Below are 21,400 nucleotides of genomic sequence, written 5' to 3' on the forward strand. Positions count from 1 at the left end.
AGTCATACCAGACAGTATAGATGATGCCATCACCCTGAGCAGGGAGCTGTTCAGCTTCAACAGTTGGGCTTTTCAAGGACACACAGCCTGCTACGGGTCATTGAGTCTGCCCTTTGAGTTATGGTCCTCTCTGATCGCTAAGTACCGTCATTCTGATGTCTTAGGATCCATGCACTCTTACTCATGACCTCTCACCTCCTCCTCCGCACTCTGACCCCACAGGCCATGGATGTGGTAGATGGCCGCCGTGCCCCCTTCCCTCCACATCCCTACAGGAGCAGTGGGGACACACGTGACACGGACACTCAGGCCCCTTCAAGTAGGGACTCCAGCCCGTCGCCCCGCCCCCGCAGCCCAGACCACGCCCACTCTCCTGATGGAAGCCCCTGCTCTGCAGAGGAAATGGACAAAGGTGTGCCTTTTTTGTCTCAAACATGCAGCTTTACAGGGGAACTCTATTTTACACAACACAGAATGTCTGAATGTCGTTGGAGGTGTGGAACAAGGGATGAATGGAATAAACTCTTGGTTGTTTTACTGTCAAACAGAACTCTGACAATGTTATAAGTGCTCCTTTATACCAGGCTGTAACTTGCACTTGTTTAAGTTTGAATTTGTTATTGCTTTATGTATCTTCTGATACTTGCATGCATCTAAAACTTCTGACTTCCAGAGAGTTGCTTGGACTGTTCTTTGGTATTAGGAAAAGACAGAAAACATTTCCATCCCCTGGCATCATATTGTTCAACTAGTCTGTTTTAAATTATAATCATCAATGTGGAAGTTATTTTTTCCTGCGCCCCGCCCTTTAAAAACCAAGTAACAAGTTGCCATATCGTAATCATGCATTCAAGAGGAAGCTACAAATATCACTGACACAGCAAATGCAAATGTACAGAAACACAACGGCAAGCAGACAAATGCGCTCTAAACTTGAGAGAATCTTTCGTTGGCTTTCACCCAATAATGAGCCATATCCCTACTTCAAACTACAAATGCTCCTCGTGTCCTCATTGAAAATAAGAGTGTTTATGGACAAGAATCTTTATATTCCATAAAGCAAGCTACTATCGTGTATCTGTCTAGGAACTTGTACAAAATATTGAAGTGATACACAGCCCTTCTCTCAGATCTTTGCATCAGTGTATTCCTTTTTTAAGGTTATATTCTTTACTTTATTTCCAGATGGTGTGTGCAGTTCTCCTCTCCCCAAATTTGCTACATCTCCCAAACCTAACAACAGCTACATGTTCAAGCGGGAGCCTCCAGAGGGCTGTGAGAAGGTCAAAGTGTTTGAGGAGATGGTGTAAGTATTTGTTCTTGTTTCTCCTTTTACCGTCTGTATGTGTTCTTTAATATGGAAGACAAACAAAATGAGAGAACCGTTCACTGCACCACTACCAGCCAATTTGCATTGTGGGTGGCAGGGATCAGGTCAGGTGTCTGTAGGATGAACGACATGTTTTTATAAAACTGTTTTAATCTTCAGGTCTGGCAAATCAAAAGGCTTCCCTCTCTTCTCGTGCCCCGACAAAAACAAGGTGAACTTCATTCCCAGGGGGTCTGCCTTCTGCCCCGTCAAACTCCTCTGCTCCTCCCTCTTCTCCCCCGTCGTTCCCTTGTCCTGCTCCTCCGCCACCCCAGGTCTCCATGGCAACGACAGCCCAGGGCCTCAGGTGACCCCAACTCTGCCTACCGCACCACTAGCTTCCTTTCCGGCCTCTGCTGACTGGAGCACCGACACTAGCACAGGCACACACACAGACAGCCCCGACACAGAGGCAGGGGCAGAGGGCTTACAGGTTCTCCTCACCAGCTAGTTCTCAGGGATTTCTTGGTATGGCTCTAAAACAAAAAAACACAAAAAAATCCTTGCACTCTATTAATATTAACGTTAGCCAGCAGGGAGTCCAAGGTCGAGAATGGACAAACACACAGTACGGTAACGGTACCGGCACCCTGCTGCACGGGCTCGCTGGTTCGGTCGTTGTGAGGAGTGTGCTGACCTTGGGCACCGCCTCCTTTCACCCATCACTAACCTAGACTTCTGCGCTGTGACAATACACCCTTAACAAAAATAGCTACGCCTTCCTTTGCAAAAGAAAAATACTACTGCTGAAACAATTGTGACACATGACATTTCTTCATAATGAAATTACAAAAAAAAGAAAAAATGTTCAACAATCAAAACTGCTATGAAGTATCGGACCATTTCTGCTCATGCTATCCAGCAAGCTAATCTTAAGTACATGTATGTAAGCTTTTTGACGGGGTGGGTAATGCACGATAATCTGGCAGTCAGAGGACATTTCCCCACGTTAACTGCCATGCTTGCACTTATTAAGACATGGTTCAGAATGATACAGGCCATGGCCTGTTAGTTTTTAAAGTATTTGTAGCTCAATGTCTTAGTGAAAGCAGCAGTCGCTTGAGTGTTCCACTCAACAGGCCTACAGGCCAAGGTCTGCTTTTGTAGTCTGCTCACTATTAATTAGCTCAACACAAAATGCAAATATCAGCCATTTTTCAGCGACCAAATAACCAATCACAAAGCACACAACACCCCCATTGCCTTGTTTTATTGCCCCACACTACACAGAATAATAACTCAGGTCATGTGGAATGTACTTGCTTGGACTATGTTGCCTTTGCCCGGTGTGTATGACCTTCTGAAGACATTCCAGTCTTTTCCAGAGATGTTTTGTGTTTTCACTGGAGAGGGAGATGATTAGAGACTGAATCGACCAATTGGTGTCACATCTTGTGACAGAGGACTTTGGAATTATCCTGTTCAGGTTAGCGTTTCAGGTGCTACGAAACATTCCAGAGATCGCTGTTGCATAAGTCAACCGTGAGTACTTGGGTAAGCGGAACTAGCTGCATAAGCTACACCCTCCCAAACTGAGATGTTGATAGTTATGTCATCTTCCCCTTAGTTAAATATGCACCAAAGCAAATTGAAAATCCAAGACAGGCATGTCTTGGATTTGAGACGCAAGAGGCACTTTTTTTGTGCCAGACGCAGAATGTTTGTGTGCATTTTGTTTTGTTTACACACATTTTAACGACATTTAAACACTGGTTCATAGAGTTTTAAACAAACGTGATAATCATTGAAGCCAGCATAAGCACTTACCTGGAAGTGAAGTGATAATCACTATTTTATATTTAAGACCATTTTATAAAACAACCAGACCTTAAGAGTGCAATTGATTTTAGTTTGAAGTAAAGCTACACTAACAATGGTTGTGTAACCGTTTGACTCAAGATACAGATCCACCCAGATGTGCCCTTACGTTACCGCACACGTTCTATCACCAGCCCGTGCTCAACAATGATAAATAGCATGGCTATTTCAGACCAGGTAAACTTTATTGCTGATAATATAGTAAATGTTTCATTCCAAAACGTGGGTCTATTAAGCCCTGCGTACACCAAAACACAAATATGACCAGAATGCAACGCATCCCACACAACGTTAGTTGAATTACTCTCCTCTGCTTGCAGCTTGAAGAGTTTCAATCATACTATTTCAGATTTTATTCACACGCTCATTGTGCAGTGCAGTTGAAATGGTTGCCATGTTTGGCAATAATGATTCAGTTCTCTCGTGTACAATGCATTTTTATGTAGATCTTGTGTGTGTTTTTCAATAAAGAAAAGAGAAAAGTCTTTTTTGCATTGGTATGTAATCTTTTTAAAGGCCATAGCAAAGACAGACACATCAACAATTAGAATCAGTATTTAGAAGCATGGCATTTAAATACAAGTTGGAGTCAAGGTAAGGCAGTCAAAGTATTTGGTTTATGTTTCCAATATTAACAAATGTCACATGGCTTAAACATCATAGTAGCACCAAAATAAATTCACTATCAATATACTTTATAAGGAATCCAATTATAATAACGGTGAGTTCTGTATTGTTTATTTGTTATCAGATTAACGCTCTTCATCTGACATAATGTATGCGGTTGTAATCTGACTCAGCACAACTGTTGTATTGTTATGATTATCCAACTTTTTGTTTAGTTTGTTTGCTCTAAAAATAAGCAAGTGAGTTCAATAAAAGGATGAGAAGGCTCACATTAATACACACACTGTCCATTCAAAGACACTTTTACTGGATAACATAAAACATGCAACATGCAGTAAAACATGAATGATGTGTCTTTTTCTGCAATATCTTCAGAAGAGCTAAGCAAAGACAGCACGTCGCAAACAAATGTACAAATAATAAATCTCTAGGAAACATTGGCTCTTTCTTCACTTGTATTGTGAAATAATTCTCAGTCGAGGACGATCGACGGCGGAATAAATGAAGTATAACTTTATTTTGGAATATTTATTTCTGACTGCAGTAACTTTTCTCCCTATGTTGCAGCTTTGTAAACACCTGGACTTGTTGTGGAAGCATGAATGCTACTAGAGACAACAGATTTCAAGGCAGCAAATGTCAAAGGCTTCTTGTTTCAAACTCATACTGAGGTACCGAGGCTAAACCTTTATTTTCTAACCAAAGCGGAAGAGGCAAATGGCCTAAAAAGGTCGTCTTGTAAATCTTTATTTTCTTCACGATGGGAAGAACTCGAGCTGCTAGTTGTTAGTGGGACACTTTACAGAAGCGCAATACTGCCACCAAGAGAAGGAATCGGATCAATTACTTCTTACAACTTTGAATACAGAATACATGTCTCGTTTTAATACGACACTTTATGGATTTGGCGTTTTGGGAAAGCTCGTTCCTGCCTGTTTGTCTAACTGTTTTTGTTTCCAATAAAGAAGCTATCATTTTAATCCGGGAGCAGTAGTGTTTTTTATTTAAAAAAAGTAATGATTTATTTTTAATTATACGATTTAACTAGTTATAGTTTTCTAGCCAATTGTTCAAAACCCAAATATATTAAGTTTGCTTCAATATTTCGCAAATCGCCAGAAATTAATTGACTTAATGATTGGGCTGTCTGTCTACATGAAGCCTCAAGAGAAGACGCTGTATCCAAGAAGGAACCCATGGTTTTTGACAAACAACTATGCGTTGTGAAGTTCGTGCTCTGTGTCAGTTTTGCCAACAGCATCGGGATTTGAGAGGGGGTCCAAGTCGGCGAACAGGTTGAACCACGCTGAGAGGTCTGCTGACGTCCCCGCTTTATCTGTAAAACGAGTAAAGAAGGGTAACTGTGACAGAGACATCTGAAAGTCATTGTCTTTGCTTACAATGCACTCAATATATGTAACATTTCACATAACTAAGACTACAGTATAATATTTCCAAGGGACAATAATGAGGGAGTCACTAGTGTATTCTTTATCTTGTGGCAAGTCCTTATTTAAGAAAATAAATAATTCCCCCTGCCTTAAAATACTGCGTCTGGCAAAGATACGAAACCATGAATGAAAACAAACCCCAAAGTATTTGAAAGTGCCCATAAACACAGGTTTCCGTTGGATACGTCTCTTTGAATTCATATTTTTTTCCTCTGTTTTCTCGTTTGGCCCGGTCCTACCTTTCACTGCTGCTTTAGAAAGGTTCTGATTGGCTCCAGATGAGTGCTGCGTTGCCTGGGCGACGGGCTGTGGAATGATCCCAGCCCGATCTGAAATGAACACGATGCACATTTTAGATTAATCGACGGGGGAACGCTTAACGTGCCAAAGCATGATCCACAAAATAAATCATCTCTCTGCTGATGTGGAAAAATGTTGTGTAATAGAAAAACAAACAGAAATCATTTGAACATTTATCACGGCAAAATAATATTAGGGGATTAATACTAGATACATGTCAGAAGATGCATTTACAACTTTGAGGTCTTGTTTCAGGAACATTTATTTGTCTTTCATCCTTTTTGTGGATCCAGAACATACAGTATGTAGCAACACTAAATGCCTCCAGGGAGAGCTCTGGAATGTGCTGTTGATATTGTGTTTTGTAACAAACAATCTACACGCCAAATACAAACAAATGATTCCAACAGGCTTAAAGGACCAAATGACCTTTTGAGTCCTTTAGATATTTCTATTAGTGTATTAATGACTTTCAGCTCTAGCACCATCTACTATTGTTGCCGTTACTGTGCCCTTCTTGTGTGACATTTTCAGAACTTACAGGATGTTGAAGCAGAAATTATGATTGAATAACACATCAACATTTTTGACTGTACAATGTTTACAATAGTTCTGGATTAGAAGCTTTAATATGTAAAAGCAGCCCTCTGTCTAACCGGTGCTTGACTCATGAGCATTTTGGGGGGATTTTCCTCCTTGAAGATTTGTTGTAGCTTATTTCACATTCTTGGTTTGAAGCCATTTTACTTTCCATCTTGCTGTTTGGGCTGTGTGATCAAAATCAGATTCTTTCAAGGATTTGCATGTTTTGGGCTCTAATTCTTTAGGTCAAATAAAGACCAGGAGCTTTTTGCCCATGTGATGCTTTCTACAACGTTGTTTTTGCATTATCTTTGATAACAGCAAAAACCCTCATTTAGTTTTCAAGACCAAGTCCTCTTGAACACGGTCTTCCCTGCACTTTTACCTAGAACAATGTTGATCAGTAGGTGTACGATATGTTTTGAGAGGTCAGATTTGTAAGTGTAATCATCCCTGACTGTGTGTACTGCTGCCTGTAATTCCAGACAGCTTGAATTAGCATTATGCTCATTCAGTGCTTTAATATAAATCTATACTTTTTCCAAGTTCTTTACATTCAAGCAGTTCGGATTGGACCTTGTTGATTGTCCCTGGGAAAAACTATTGTGATTGTGACTGCTCTGGGGTCTGTAATTTGGACTTCAATCTGTAATAACAATCACATTCAGTGTGCTTTGTTGACCAGCCGGACTCTCGACTCCCTTTCAAAACTCATTGCCATCTTGCCTGCCACAGATCCCATACACTATGTGCTTTTCCCCTGCCTTAAAAGACTCCATGATTCATTTTTTTCCCCCTAGCATTTCTTCAGAACTACGCTATGCCTCAATTATACAGGAACTATAATTTAATGTCACACACATTATAAACTACTACCGTATTATCCTAATTCTGAGAAGTGAAGTTACTAAAGCCAGGGGATACATACAAACATACTGTAGGGTTTTTATGTCTGTAAAGCTTCATAGTGAGGCAAAACCCTTCAAGTTGGAAACGAGACAAAACCAAATTAACAAAACCAGATGAGGTGCTAGCCGCCAGTGCCCAGGCCGGCTTGAAATGTAAAGTAGTTGGCAATTATCTAGAGTTAAGCAAATCTATATGCCATGTTGTTATAGTCTCCTTCTGTTACATTGACAGATGTGGCATAAACCAGTTTGAATCCACGTTTTTCCATTTTGGGAATATTTGCTACCTTGGAAGTCAAGGAGCTATTCTTTTGTTAATGCACTCATTCATGGAAAAACAAAACAGCTTATTATTTTGTTTCAGTAAATAAGTTAGTATAAGGGAGGCTTTGAGATGTTTTAGCCAGTTGTCCCTGATGGGGAAAACAACAAGTACTCATTCAGATACAACATTTCGCTCTTTTCCGGCTCACACAATTACAAATCCACAAAGTAGTATTTCTGACCTGAGAGGGAAGACTGCAAATTATTCAAGCTCTGGTCCAGTAAATGAGAGGGTAGAAAGAAGGAGTTTTCCTTTTGCTGAGTCTCGGCTGCTCGGCCTGGAGCTGCGCTCGATCCCTCCTCAATATCTCCAAACACTTCGGTCCACTCTCGAGAGAAGTCGCCCTCATCCACGGACATACTGCCCAGGATTTCATTCAGCAACGCCATGCTGTCCTTCTCCTCTCCCTCGAACTCCAAGTAGGCAGAGAGATTATCTCCATCCCCTATAGTGATCAGACACAGTGATACGAGTATGTAAGCAATAATGAATAACAATATGGAACAGTAACTGAAGATTTCCCTGTTATTTGGCTGCATTAACTTGTGTCTCATTTACATTTTAGGCTCTGTTTTGATTTGTAAATTGGGGTCAAAGGTGTTAAATTAATCTTGATATTTTTTATGAGAAAGAGCTGATTTGTTCATTGGCATAAAATTAATTGTTAATAGTTGTTTTTTTTAGGTAAAAATGTCAAAAAAAATGACCTGTATTCAATTCAACATGTTATTATTTGCCTGTTTAAATAATCTATTGAAGTTGACTGAATATCTTTTTGTTTTGGTGTTGTTTGTTTGGTTTTGTTCTGTTGGTCGGACAAAACAAACAACTTTTAAGCCTCATATTAGGCTCCAGGAACTAGATGTTTTCTTTTTGTAATTGTATAGATTGAATCATTAGTCTTTTCTGCAAACTATCCGATTATAAAAATGATTGTTAGTTTTTAAATCCCATGTAATGTAATACTGTAAAACATGTTGCAGTTACACAGATTAAGTAGCAGTGTTTTTTACCTTCTCCGGTCTTATCGATGTTTTCATTTTCCAATGAGATGAGTCTGTAAAGATGATAAAATCACTTGATAACATTTGAGCCATACAGAAAGCAGCTGTTGTTGTCCGGGCCGGTTCAGTGTTTATAAAACATAACCTCAGTTTTCCCTGTTGGCATGCACATGTTTGGTCTACCTGCATGAAGAAGGATCAAGATGTAATTACTCACTGGTCATCTGTGGTCTCGACTTTCTTCCCATCTTCAACCTCTGCTTTAACTTTCTTCTTCCCCTTTTTCTTGGCGATCTTGTTCATGGGGCCTTGTAAGGTCTGAAAGAAAAGTCGCTGATCATCGTTAATTGCTTATTCTTGAGATGATGAACTGCAGTGTCTGAATGTAGGTGTTATCTGTTCAGGTCAAGATGTTCTCTCACCTTAAGAGTGGAGAACTCATAATGCTGACAGCCCTTGAAGCTTTCATGAATGGCTGCCATAGTGTGGGATGTCTTCTCCCAGAAATGCAAAAGTGTTGTCTGAAACAGAGGAAAAAGTGATTCACATCCTTGTGTATCCTCGCATGATCTGACAGTTACATTTCCAATGCAGTGTCTTTGTTCCCTCCATGTTTGTCTTCCTTCCTGGCTTAACCGCATGTGGTAGAGCCTTTGAAAATACTCTATTGAAGATCAGTGGAGTGTATGCAAACAGCCGGGATTTGTGGTATACCTGATATGTGGTTAAAACGTGAGAGAGGAGGTTGCAGCGACTGGCTCCCAGCAGGTCCACCTTCTGGCAGACATCGTTCTTCAATTTGTCAAAGCTTGTTTTCGTAGTGCGCACCTGGGCCTGAACCTGAGATATAACAGATAAGAACATTTCCCAACTGAAGATAAGCACCCAGTGTTATGTATCGCACAGGGTCAAACTGTAAAAACACAAAATCTGCAGTTGACGTTTGTGCGAGTTTAAGCAGAAAAGAGCATGCTGGGTCTTTGATACAGGCAACAGTATTATTAATCAATAGACGAGCATTGGATGGTGTGTTCTGACCTCTAGTGGCTGTTTCTCACTTTTATTTTCCTGCTGTGTGCCGTGTGTGTGTGGCCTTAGGAATTGCAGCAAATTAGGGTTTAACAGATTTGTCGAGTACTCAGTTAGCTGGTGATATTTGACATATCTTATCAACAATACAACATCCGCAGACGTCTCCTTCAGGCTTTGACATTTTCCAATATTTCCTGACAGTTTTTAGACCGAATATTTAATTGAAAACATAATTGACAGGTTAATTAAAAATTGGTAGTCCTACAGCAGATAGTTTGACGGAGCAGACATAATATGTTGTATGTATATCTTTCTCCCACACACTGTGTTGGCAGGTTTCTGACATGTCTGTTTTAATGACTCTGGAGGCCAACAACCTTGAAGAGCGATTGCGCAGGTATTTAGATGTTCTTCACATCAGAAATTGATTTCTCATAGCATGAAAAGCAACATCAATACCATTATATGAAAACTGGAAAAAAGCAATTCTTCATGAGAAGCAGCTCTAACTTAATCAGTCAAATCTGTGATTTCTGTCATAAAACACGAAAATGTCTGCTGTGAAAAAGCCCAATTTGCCTGACGTTTGACTCTGCCTCCTAAAACAAACCTTGCGAAATTTCTCCATCTGTTTGTGAGTATCTGGATCCAGCTCCTGTGATACATCCTTCATCCAAAGCAGCGCTCCACGGTATTCAGTCCTGGACTGCTCCATCCGGTTCACCGTCAGCCACGTGTCTGAGATCGCTCGATAGCGAAATGTTTCGACCTCCTGGTACAAACGGCACAGAGGGTTTCTCAGGGCCAATCTGTAAAGGATGTAAGTGTTAATTGAGTGCAGTACCTGCGTGGTTACACATTATCATTACAACCTCGGTTTTTAGAATACGTTGATCACATCTCATGTCATCAACCATCTTGCCATTAAATTCTATTTTGACCTTTTATAGTTCATAATAAAGTCTGCTGAATAATTGAAGCCACAAGGGAGCATGCTTTCCCAACCCCAGCAGGGGCGACTGGCAAAATAAAACACTAAAGTCAGTCATAGACCCCCTTAAAGAATCAGTTAAAGCAAATGGTGTTTATCCCTCTCAGTAAAGAAATGAAACAAAGGATAAGTAGTATTATTATGTCTTACATTTGAGGAACACAATCAATAGCAGAACATAATAGCTGCCAATGCTCTGGTCAAAAATAAGCTTTGTTTACATTTGTGATTTAAGGGAATGACGAGCTGAAATATGATATGACTTCCCACTTGAGTATTATGAATCATTGGGTGTAGTTGTTTCGATTCATTTTTTTCAGTGGCAAACAATCAGCAATCCAATCATCTATTTTTAAAAATGTTGCTGTCGAGGAGACGTCTTCTGCATTGATATTTTGACGATACAAATCCTGTGGACTAAAGTTACCTAACATATCTAACTCTGTGATGGACAATTAAAGCACTCCATATTCATGTTTGGGTGATAGTTTACGATATTGACTGACCTTAACTTCATTTAGTGCAGCTGGAACGTTTATGTAAATTATCTGGATGTGTGTCACGTTCATCTTTCATGCACTCACACTTTTCTGTATGTTGCCTACCTCTGTTGGGAAGAGAAGCAGAGCGCCTTCCCAGTGGCCTGCATGATCTTTCCAGCTCTGGTTTTATCCTGCGAGCCCTGGGAGCGCAGGAAACGTCCCAGCTCGTTCTCCTCTTGGGAAAGGACTGCAAAGTAGAGACGGTAGTAACATATATTCCTGTTTTTGTGTCTGAAGTGAAAATGTTGATAATATAATAACATGTTTTCATGCTGAAGCACTTCAACAAATCATTTATTGGAGCACTGATGTGTAGGCAATATGGGACTGCATGCACTCTGGAGAATTCATACTTTTTTATTAAATTTCTGTTTGTGCAAATACTTACAGCATATTCTCCTCTGATACTGCTCAATAACCTTTAGCAGCTCCATGCATGTTCTCTGGACAGAGTGGAAAACCTGCGGGGTAAAAGAAAATCAGCATAAACTCAAAATGCCTGATAATTGTGGGAGTAATGCTCAGCTTAGTAAGACTTGTTGTCTAGTACATTGCCTGAATATGATGTGAGTTTATTTCAAGAACCACATGTATCCTCTTAACTCTACCTATGATACTTAATTAAGTTCAACGATATTAATCAATGAGAATGAAATAGAAGTGTTAAACTGCCACATAAAGGTTTAAAACATGAAGTCCTTTTAGTTTATCACAACGCTCATTGAGGCCCTACCCTAAATTAAGGCTGTTTTCCCAGCTTTTATATGATATCGATTTCAGCCATTAAACTCACTTGGCTCCTGAAATGGAGGTTTAGATAATGGCGGTTAGACAGGCAGCCTAATGTACGTTTTAAGCCTTAAGCAAATCCTGGCGTAGTGTGAATCAAAAAGCCATTTAAGTCACTGCAGAGTGCCTGAGGGGAAGTTTCCCCACTGTGTCTTAATGTTTCTGTGATGCGACTGCGGCCTGAGTTTCTGTTCCCTCAGTCACTTCGTAAAACTACGACATTTTCCTATTCCTCCTCACCTCCAGCTTGCCGTCCAGATCTGCATCTGACGCCACCACATATTCGTCCTCTTTCTTTCCGGTGACCTTGATGAGCGTCTGTTTTGTCTTCCAGTACTTCTGCTGGAACTTGTTCACCACAGACGAGTCTTGACTTTGAATAAAGCGGTCAAGATAGTCTTGGGAGTAGCCACTGCAATGACACAGAGGTTGGACCAATGTTGGGACTGTTGCTGTATAACCTCATGGATTGGTATGAAAAATTGTGAAAACACAGAAGTTAATACATGTACTCACAAATGTCCTCTCTCCATGTTTTGAGATTTCCTGTGGAGAAAGCAGAGTGGCTTAAATAGCTACTGGATGTCAGATGTAGTGAGGAACCTAGCAGTGTCAGTGGTAGCATTATTTGTTTTCTTTTAAATGTACTTTTTGAGCAAACAAACTCAGCAGAACGCTTGTGGTTATAAATAAATTGCAGCTACTTAGTTTCTGTATGTCATTCTGTACATTGCAGAATATGATGGTGGATACTTGGTGAAATCAATACTGAGAAGTTACAACCTGTCAGTTAAAGCGAAGACAGACAAGTACCTCAAAAGTACTTATATTCAAGTATGTGTACTTATTCCACCTCTGAAGCCTTAAGCAAGAGACTCAAACTCACTGACCGGAGCACAATGTGATATCTGACCTCTGTCTGACTCATATTAAGGTGTGACTGAGGTTTATTTGATATTTCTACCGTTCCTCCCTGGTGTGTAAACCATTAACCAGAGAACATTTCCCAACCAGCAGAGTAGATTTTCAGGTTTTGAAGGAGGATATGAAACATTGACTAAGTAGCCGCATGTTTTCCAGAAGTGCAAACCCTGCTGTCCATCATGAATAATGAATCATTTTTACATACAGCTCGCGCGTCATCACGACTGATTTTACTGTGAGGATGGGATTCGATAAACGCGGCACCATAACAACAAGGACGAAATGCGTTTAGATCCATATGCACTTAGATGTAAATGAACCTCCGCATAATGACGTATATGAATACGAGTACAATACATCCTCCCCGCACCAGAATAAACACAACGCCTGGTTTGCTGTAGCGCACTGAACGGATACGAAGCATCGCCTTCAGATCTCACACACATATCACGATATAAATAAGCAAATATTTAATCAGAAAATCAGAGAATATCACACACATACCTGATTATATGTATTAAATGAGATGTCGTTATATTCCTGCCATCGTTGCTCGCACTGCAGCTCTGGATGTAGGCCCTGCTGTAGTGTGTGTGTACACACAGCTGCTCATTTACTTCTGCACGCAACTGACGTCATTCAGCGGCGCTCCCCTGATTCCGCGCGCATCACGTTCAGATGTTTGTCTCGTTCAAACATATATTACAAATATAAACACTGATTGTCTCGTGCATTGTTGACAGGTAAGAAAATAATCATAATTCGACATAAAAAAGAACATTTATTAATAACAATAATCATAATCATATTAATGATACATTTACTATAGTTAGACCACATTTTGCAAAACAAAGTTAAACATTGCTTTACATGGTACAAACTGCATTAGAATATTTGAAGATTTCATTGAGAAAAATGTAATAAGACAATAAAAATGTTACAAAATACAAAATTACAGATGGTATATACATTAGAGGCTTTTAATAAAATAAGCATTTAATGAACCCTACAGTATACTGCCTAATCTGTTTGGGTACTGATAAAGAAAGCAAATAGTAATAATAATTTAAGGTTAAAGCTATATATAATATGTCAAATAGCCGTCATCATATCAAGATTGACAGTATTGTCATTATAGCACAATAAAAGCATATACCAGAATAGATATTATGATTAGTATAACAATCATCCATACTCAAACAATGGTTAATTAAACCCCTTCAATTAATTAATAATTGCACAAAAATGTCAACAACCCCGTTTCTCCAGTAGCCTTTTGCAGACCACCATCACTCAGCACAGGAAACCTCTAGCGGTACTTGGTTCTGTATCTGTCCAAAGGATGGCAGTGTAACATAAAAAGAAGAGGAAGTGCACCTTTAATAGTCTCCTCTCTCCCATGTGGGGCCCCCAAGCTTTCATCTGTTGGCTTCAATTTATTTCATCACACTATACTGCAGCTGATCTAATAGCATGTACATTTTGTTGTCACCTAAAGGGAATTTCTTGTCATGCTCCAAATTGATGTACCTGTTTGTTGCCTTGGACAGTATTTGCGCTGCACTGTCAGGAGGAGTGTGTGAGCAGCATGCAGACTATTTAACCGATCAGCACACTGGAGTACATTTAAAGAGCGGTATGTGTATTTATATTTGGAAAATGCTTTTTATGTTGAGCTTTGCAGACTTAATTTGATTATCACCAAAGGAATGTTGAACCCTTTGATCCTTGAACAGCCTGGGGTCACTTTCTGCACCTCACAGCTGGTTTTCACCCTCTGTGCAACATGGAAACACGCATGTTTTTTTTCAGTGGTTTTTTTTGCATTTTTAATACCGTAATAAAGTCAGATTCGCTAAAGGAAGTTCTCCATGTCTCGGCATATTTCCCTCGCTGACCTCTGACAGCATCTCAAGGCTTGGGATACGAGCAGGTAGATAGACGCGTCTCTTGAAGAGAGGATATAATCTCCATAAAGACTAGTGTCCTTCACCCCATCTGATCCTCCTCCTGCACTTACCCACCTTATCTTCACATTCAAGATGGTATCAAAGCAATTTGAGTTCACTTAAATAAGACAGGAAAACAATCATGGCCTTAAATTAAGTGATGCTGCTGGGGTTTAATTCAATCAAGACCGAGTCAGAGAAATTCCTTTCTGATATTGATCAGGGACGTGCGTCACTATTGATTTTCTCTGACATTTCCTTACTCCTACTTTTGTTCTGTGCTTCACTTGTGAGATGTTATTTGTATTTCAGAGCCACCCCTTTCATTCTCAAACTGTATACCAGCTCTTGCCAGATTGGCGAGCACATTTTCTGGGACACACAGTCTAAACCAGACTTGAGCGTGCCCTCATTATGAAGGTTTGCAACCCCCTGAGAGTGCCCGACCTGACCCCAAAAATTGCTCAATTGACTTTTTCCATTCGCAGTTATGTGTGGTGATGGAGAACCATGACATTTACATTTGCGCCACTCCAGTGTGATCCCTTGCTCGACGCAAGTTTTCGACACACACTATAGCTCAAAAACGGGTCACAGGATCAAAAGTGTCTCTTTTTGCCTGAAGGAGCCACTGTGTAGATCCTTTCCATTTCTGCACCAAATGGTGTTTTCTTTCTCTCTCTCTCTCTCGCTTTCTATCTCTCTCTCTCACCAGTAACTTGCTGGAACACATTTAGATCCTGAGTAGAAGTCCTCAGTGCCCACTCATCACTCTGCGTGGTGTTTGAAGATTACTACGCTCAGAGACATCCTCACTGGGCATCCAGGCAGCTTAGAGGCCAAAATCCATAATCCCTTACCCTTCATGGGAATTCTCCATGCACTTCAACATGCTGAAATACAGCCCCGCTGCAGCAGCCACTCATGGTCGAGGAACTACTGCAGCCGCAGGCCGAGATAGATGGATGACATGTCTCAATGAATGTGAGAGAAGTGGAGAGGAAGTTAGATTTCAAAATAAGTTATATACCGCAAATAGTTTCGGCCCAGAAATCTAATCTAAAAGGATGTTGCAACGCATTTTAATGTTTAATATATGCACCCTGCTTCAGTCTGTCCTCATGCACCGGCAACTGCTTTATGTATACCATAACGGCCCAGAAGACATTATTTACTGAAAATATGGGTACTTTAGAGGGACTCAGCAGTTCCACAGCCATTTTACCAGGCGTCCTAATAAAAAAAAATTCCTCTGAGGCTTTAGTGGTTTATTAAAAAGCGTAAATAAATGTAGTTCCTTGATTTAGTAATCTGCATGAGCGAGTAATATGTAAAGTTCAGCTGTTGTAGCTGAAGGACCAGTGGGGTTTAATTTTTCCTCCTCTAGGCTACATTCTAATGCTTTGTAGTCTGCTCTGCTCAAACCCATGTAATAGCTTGGGGAGTTGGTCTTGCAGCGCACAGGAATAATAAAAGTAATCTCATATTCACATTAGGTATTTTCTCATTATGAAAACATTTCTGTACCCTAAACCCTTAAAATATTTTTGGACATATAAGCAAGATTATGAGACAAAGAGAAAAGGTCAGAGCAAGTTTTAGTCCAACCTCAGGTAGCGGAGTCACAAATGTTTAACCAATTGGTTTTTTGCAGCATCTGGGTGCACATTTCTGCACAAGTTCAAGTGATAACAAGGATTTTTTGTCAACTTTCCCAGCGCACTTTGCAAGGACATCACCGCCCCTCAGACTGTATACGTTTGTCTCAAACATGTTGAGCTCAAACTTGGACAAGATGTCAGTGTGAGTGCCCTTGGTCTGCGTGGAGCTGGCCTGCTACCCAGCACTACCGGCCTAACCTGTATCACAGCGTTGCAGCTTTCTCTCTCTCCCCGCTGTTTGGCATGCTCCGTGGCACCGAACGCTGAGGGCAGAGCGTGTCACCGTGCCAGCACCGGCCTGAACTCATTCAAGGTTACTCTTTGATTTAATGGTGATGCATTTTTTAAAACCGCATCATCCCTCTCTCTCTTGCCACCGCACCTAGTCCATCTCTGTCACAAACACTGGCTGTGCGTCTCACCTTTAGCCGTGGAAGCACCAGGAGAGGTTGTTTAAGATATAAATCAATGGCAAACGAAGCCCGGGACGCGGTGCAGGCTGGCCCTGATTGTTTTACCTGCCAGCCTGTTTTAAAGGCAGGACGGTGAAGGAAAACTCTCCTATATATTTGGACTGTGACATGGGAAAATGGTCTACTCATCATGTCGACAGCTTTTCGTATGGGTACTCACAATTAACACTGACTGCAAATCCTTGATGTTTAGATACAAATAGCCAGGTGTTGTTATTTTGTAAGACGTTAACGATGAAGAAAAATACGAGTGTGTTGTTTGTTGTGTCTTTGTGTAGTATAAATAGCATCACCTACCTCTATACATCTGTGATGTTTCTGACGAGGTGGTATTCGGTAATTATCACCTTTTTCTGCTGTTGTTTTAAGGAATATACAGCAGCATTATGTGAAATAAAAATACATTTTCAACTAGTTGCTCTGTTTGTGAGATGCAGCTTCTTGTAAAAGGACCTCACACACACACACACACACACACACACACACACACACACACACACACACACACACACACACACACACACACACTTATTTTCAGCAGATCAGACAAGATTTTTCTTTTTTTTCTTAACTGAAATTAAATCGGAGGTATTCAGACACGAGCACATCAGTCTTTGTGCCGTGTGGCAGCCTGTTATGGATAGAGATGAGGATTTCTGATAGCAATGGAGAAAAAAAAGGTGATAAATCAGAGAATGGAAACAGGCCATATTCATGAGCCATGTAATCCTCTTATATCTCATGTCATTTTGAAAAGCAAACATACCTTTGGCATCAATGCTTGTGTGTCTGGTTTGTTAAACCTACATCTCAAAACTATTGGGAAACTGATGAGCACAAATCATCATCATCATCATCATCATCATCATCATCATCATCATCATCATCATCATCATCATCATCATCATCAAAGCAACTTAGTGCTGAGATACTGAAGTAGTGGCTCAGTCAGTAGGGGCTTGGACCTGGTTCAAGTCCCCGAACAGACTTGAAAGACTGCTACTTGAGCAAGGCACCGGACACCTCCAATCCCCCCTCCCCATTGCTCCCCGGGCATCCTAGTCCTAGGATGGGTTAAATGCAGAGGACTAATTTCACTGTGTGTGCTCTGCTGTGTGCATGTATGTGTGTATGTGACTAATAAAGAGGGTTTCATCCTCCGATTCTAAGTGAAAGGAAGTTATGTTGTGCAGGGAGGATTTGTATCACTATAATCAGTTATATTAAATCCTTTTGTAAAGTTATTTGTAACATTTTAACATCTATTTTGGAAACAGGAAGGTTTTAAGAGCATACAAACACTAAAATGTTCTTCAATATATCTGCCTTTATGTCTTTATAAAACCAATGATATCATCCATTAACTCTTCGAATGATCAATTTCATGAAACATAAAGTATAAATATAGAAGAAACTGTGTGTACTGACTCCAAAACATAAACAATAGACTCTGTATAAAGTTAAAGAGGATAGCTTTTCTTTAATCTGATTCATAAGGCCTTGAACTAATTATTACTTTTATTAACAATTAATCACTTAATTTGTTTTCTAATTATTTGTACTCTTATCAATTATAGTCCATAAAATAAATAAAAAATAAGGCCACCACAATTTCCCATAGCCTGAGGACACAAAATGAAATCACTTGTTTTGTTAAACAGTCTGAAATCCAAAGATATTAAAATTACAACCATATAAAATGGAGAAGACAGCGATTTGTGAAAGAGTTGATCCAGATAATGGTTTGACACTACTGAGCGGTTAATTATTATGACATACATTATTTTATTTTACCCCCATATTCTTTAGGTGTAAGGACAGAAGAGGCTATATGCTGAACATATAGTTAAATGCACACTTTTGATTGACTTCATTCGTGTTGAAACTATTACTTTTGGATCTTCAGCAGAAATACTGCATTCAGCAGAAATGCTGAATATTTTGTGCTTCCAGCTTCTCAAACACAACAGTTGCCTGGTTTTATCCGTTTTCACTTACTGCAGCGGGAATATGATAGGGTCATTTCGAATGTTTGCCGGAAAAAAAACTACTCCCTGAGGACGTAACCTTGAGGTCTGGTTAACTTATGAGCATTTATTTTAAAACAAGTTGTAATTCTTTAGATTTAGTTTTTGATGCATACCAAACCAATAATGAAAATAAATAGCAACATATTAATTAATGATCCAATTAAAACTCCTTAATTGTAGCCCTAAAATAGCTGAAACAATTCATTAATCAGAATCCTTGCTTTTCAATTAACTAATAGGTTTTGTTTCAGTACTACATAGATATATTCACAGAGAATAGAAATATATAATTCAACACAGTAGAAATGTCTGGTTCAATAGCCACCTTTGTGATTTTGAGTTACCTTTACCCATTGGTACAAAAGCCCTTTGGTTCCAATCCATCCACAGACAAGCGGTTGCTTGTACCCAGTGTTCAGTGTTTCCACAGTAACCTTGGAAAAGTAATCAGATTACTCCTTTAAAAAGTAATTTAGTTACTTTACTGATTACTTGATTTTAAAAGTACCTAAGTTAGATTGCAAGTTACTTTATTAGTTACATTCACACAGTTTGACTGTGTAGTGCTGCGACTCCAAATGTTTCTTCAAATTGGACGTAATGTTTTTGAAGCTAGATAGCACTTTGTCTCCAGCACAAAGGACGAACGAACCTTAATATTGTCATCTTTAGCTGGCACAAACTCAAAATAGTGAGTGTATTTCGCATAGACGTCACTCCCCGAGAAGAAGAAAGCAAAAAGATATGTTTTTACTAAGGAAAATGACAGAAATAGTAACGCACAGTGACTTGGATAAGTAACTTTAATCTGATTACTGGTTTGGAAATAGTAACGCGTTAGATTCTTCGTTACTGAAAAAAGTGGTCAGATTAGACTAACGTGTTATTAATTAACGTGTTACCGACATCACTGTCAGTGTTAATGTGATTTGTAATTCTGTTGTGTTGTTAAGCCAATTTACCTCTAAACTATCACAAATGCATTTAAAAAGAAATATAGGGTAGAGTTTGACTGTGACATATAATACTACTACTATGTATTTTAGTTTGTGCTTGAATTGTACATAGTTTTCCGCCCAGTTGGTGCAGGTTAACCCATTATGGTGTCTGTGCTATAGTGAACCCTGAAGATTTTCAGTATGTACCAAAGCACAACACCCTATATCTGAAATTGTTCATTTCTTTACTGTTTCTTAAACTGTTTGGATTCTGTGACATGGGCAATTGGTGAATTAAAGCTTATTTTGTTATCATTGTAATTTGATAACAGGGCTCCTGATACTCACACATGCACAAGTATCTGGCAAAATCCTCCCGTCCGTTAAAAAATAGGTTTTAGCAGTCTGATAATGTGCCTCCTGTCTTCATATAATGTGCTAAAGAGTGGAGATTTGTGCATCTAGTGCTGAAAGCAGCCGAGACATCCAGCTGACAGATATTTGAAAGGGGCCTAATTTCTTTCAGATTCATGATGAGCTGAGAAGCATTAGATCATAGATGTGTAAAGAGCACAATGGGAGAATTAGACAGTCGCTGCTGTCAGCCATTATCCAGTACCATAAGAATTGACAGCATTACGATTCTAACATCCATTAGAGCAATTAGCCGTGCCACGCAGGTTCCCCGCATTTCAGTCTGCGAGACCTTTATTAAAAGCTTCAAAATATTCTTAATTATCACAATCTCTCAAAGAAAAATCTGTATACCAAATGTAATATAAGCAACGGGACAGAGTTAAATAGAGCGTAAACTTAATTTCATGTTGCCACATTCATTCGATTCATATGGGCTTAATAGCATTGTTGATTTTTCTGAATATTTAGGGGCGAAGTGTTCGTACCTGGTTATGTCTGGGGGGCATTAAGTCTGACTAATCAAATGACTCTATCCTCTGTGGTGTTTTAATCTATTCACTGGGAAAGTAATTGACAAGCCCACAGTATGTGCATTAGGATAGCTCTGGCACCAAAGGATAGCTGTCACTAAAGCAATTAAAATGACAAAGGTTAATTAATTCTCTCCAGTTTTTACCTGATATGAGACATTCACAATGAGTGAGTTTTCATTTCCGGAGGAGTAATAGTGTTTTGAGGAGAGTAATTTATTTGTGATTTAAAAAGAAGAGGGAAAAAAAAAACAGAGCCATTGTCTGATGGAGCCTTTAATATGTCAATACCTCACACAAAACTGTGCCCCAGGACAGATTCAGCCCCAGATTTGAAATGAAATCTGCAGCAGCACATGATCTGAAATGACAATTGCTTGTTGTGACACCTATTATTTCCTCTGTAGCAGTGCAAACAAAATGTGATTTGCTTCTAAATGAGGCTCGTAAGGATGTTTTACATTAAACATTTCACTTGAGCAAATCTCTACATTTTCACTGCGGTTGGGGGTCAAGCTGAGAAAAACCAAGACGCAAATTATTACTATGCCAACCACCTCTGACACCACGAGAGCAGAACCCAAGAACTTCTAATCCACCTAAATGTCAAAGCGGCGTTCGTAGCCCTCCCTCCGTGTGAATCTCCACAGGCTGCCAAAAGGCCAGTGGTTAGTCATCTGTTTACTCCTGCAGCTGCTGGGTGTCATTGGGACTCTGAAGGAGAAATCCCATGATTCTCT

General features: G+C 39.8%; 2 protein-coding genes across 5 annotated transcripts in view; one reads left to right on the plus strand and one right to left on the minus strand.

Annotated features, from left to right (window-relative positions):
- Positions 1–3,672, plus strand: part of LOC134861325 (glucocorticoid-induced transcript 1 protein) — an 18,943-nt gene extending 15,271 nt beyond the window's left edge. For all 4 annotated transcript variants that reach the window (XM_063878437.1, XM_063878434.1, XM_063878436.1 and 1 more), the window contains 3 exons: positions 223–412; positions 1,186–1,306; positions 1,490–3,672. In XM_063878437.1, coding sequence (XP_063734507.1) covers positions 223–412; positions 1,186–1,306; positions 1,490–1,820 — 642 coding nt within the window. In that variant the 3' untranslated portion in view covers positions 1,821–3,672. The remainder of the gene's footprint in view (positions 1–222; positions 413–1,185; positions 1,307–1,489) is intronic.
- ica1 (islet cell autoantigen 1) lies at positions 3,372–13,274 on the minus strand. The gene is made up of 13 exons (XM_063878438.1): positions 13,167–13,274; positions 12,255–12,284; positions 11,979–12,150; positions 11,338–11,410; positions 11,013–11,136; positions 10,027–10,225; positions 9,099–9,224; positions 8,807–8,905; positions 8,602–8,702; positions 8,394–8,437; positions 7,562–7,825; positions 5,505–5,594; positions 3,372–5,150 (listed from the first exon to the last, which is right to left on the minus strand). Exons 2-13 carry the CDS (start codon positions 12,269–12,271, stop codon positions 5,029–5,031), a joined length of 1,431 nt encoding a protein of 476 aa, XP_063734508.1. The 5' UTR covers positions 12,272–12,284; positions 13,167–13,274; the 3' UTR covers positions 3,372–5,028.
- Between the last annotated feature and the right edge of the window lie 8,126 nt (positions 13,275–21,400).

This window comes from Eleginops maclovinus, chromosome 3 (genome assembly GCF_036324505.1).
Source record: "Eleginops maclovinus isolate JMC-PN-2008 ecotype Puerto Natales chromosome 3, JC_Emac_rtc_rv5, whole genome shotgun sequence".
Lineage (NCBI taxonomy): Eukaryota > Metazoa > Chordata > Actinopteri > Perciformes > Eleginopidae > Eleginops > Eleginops maclovinus.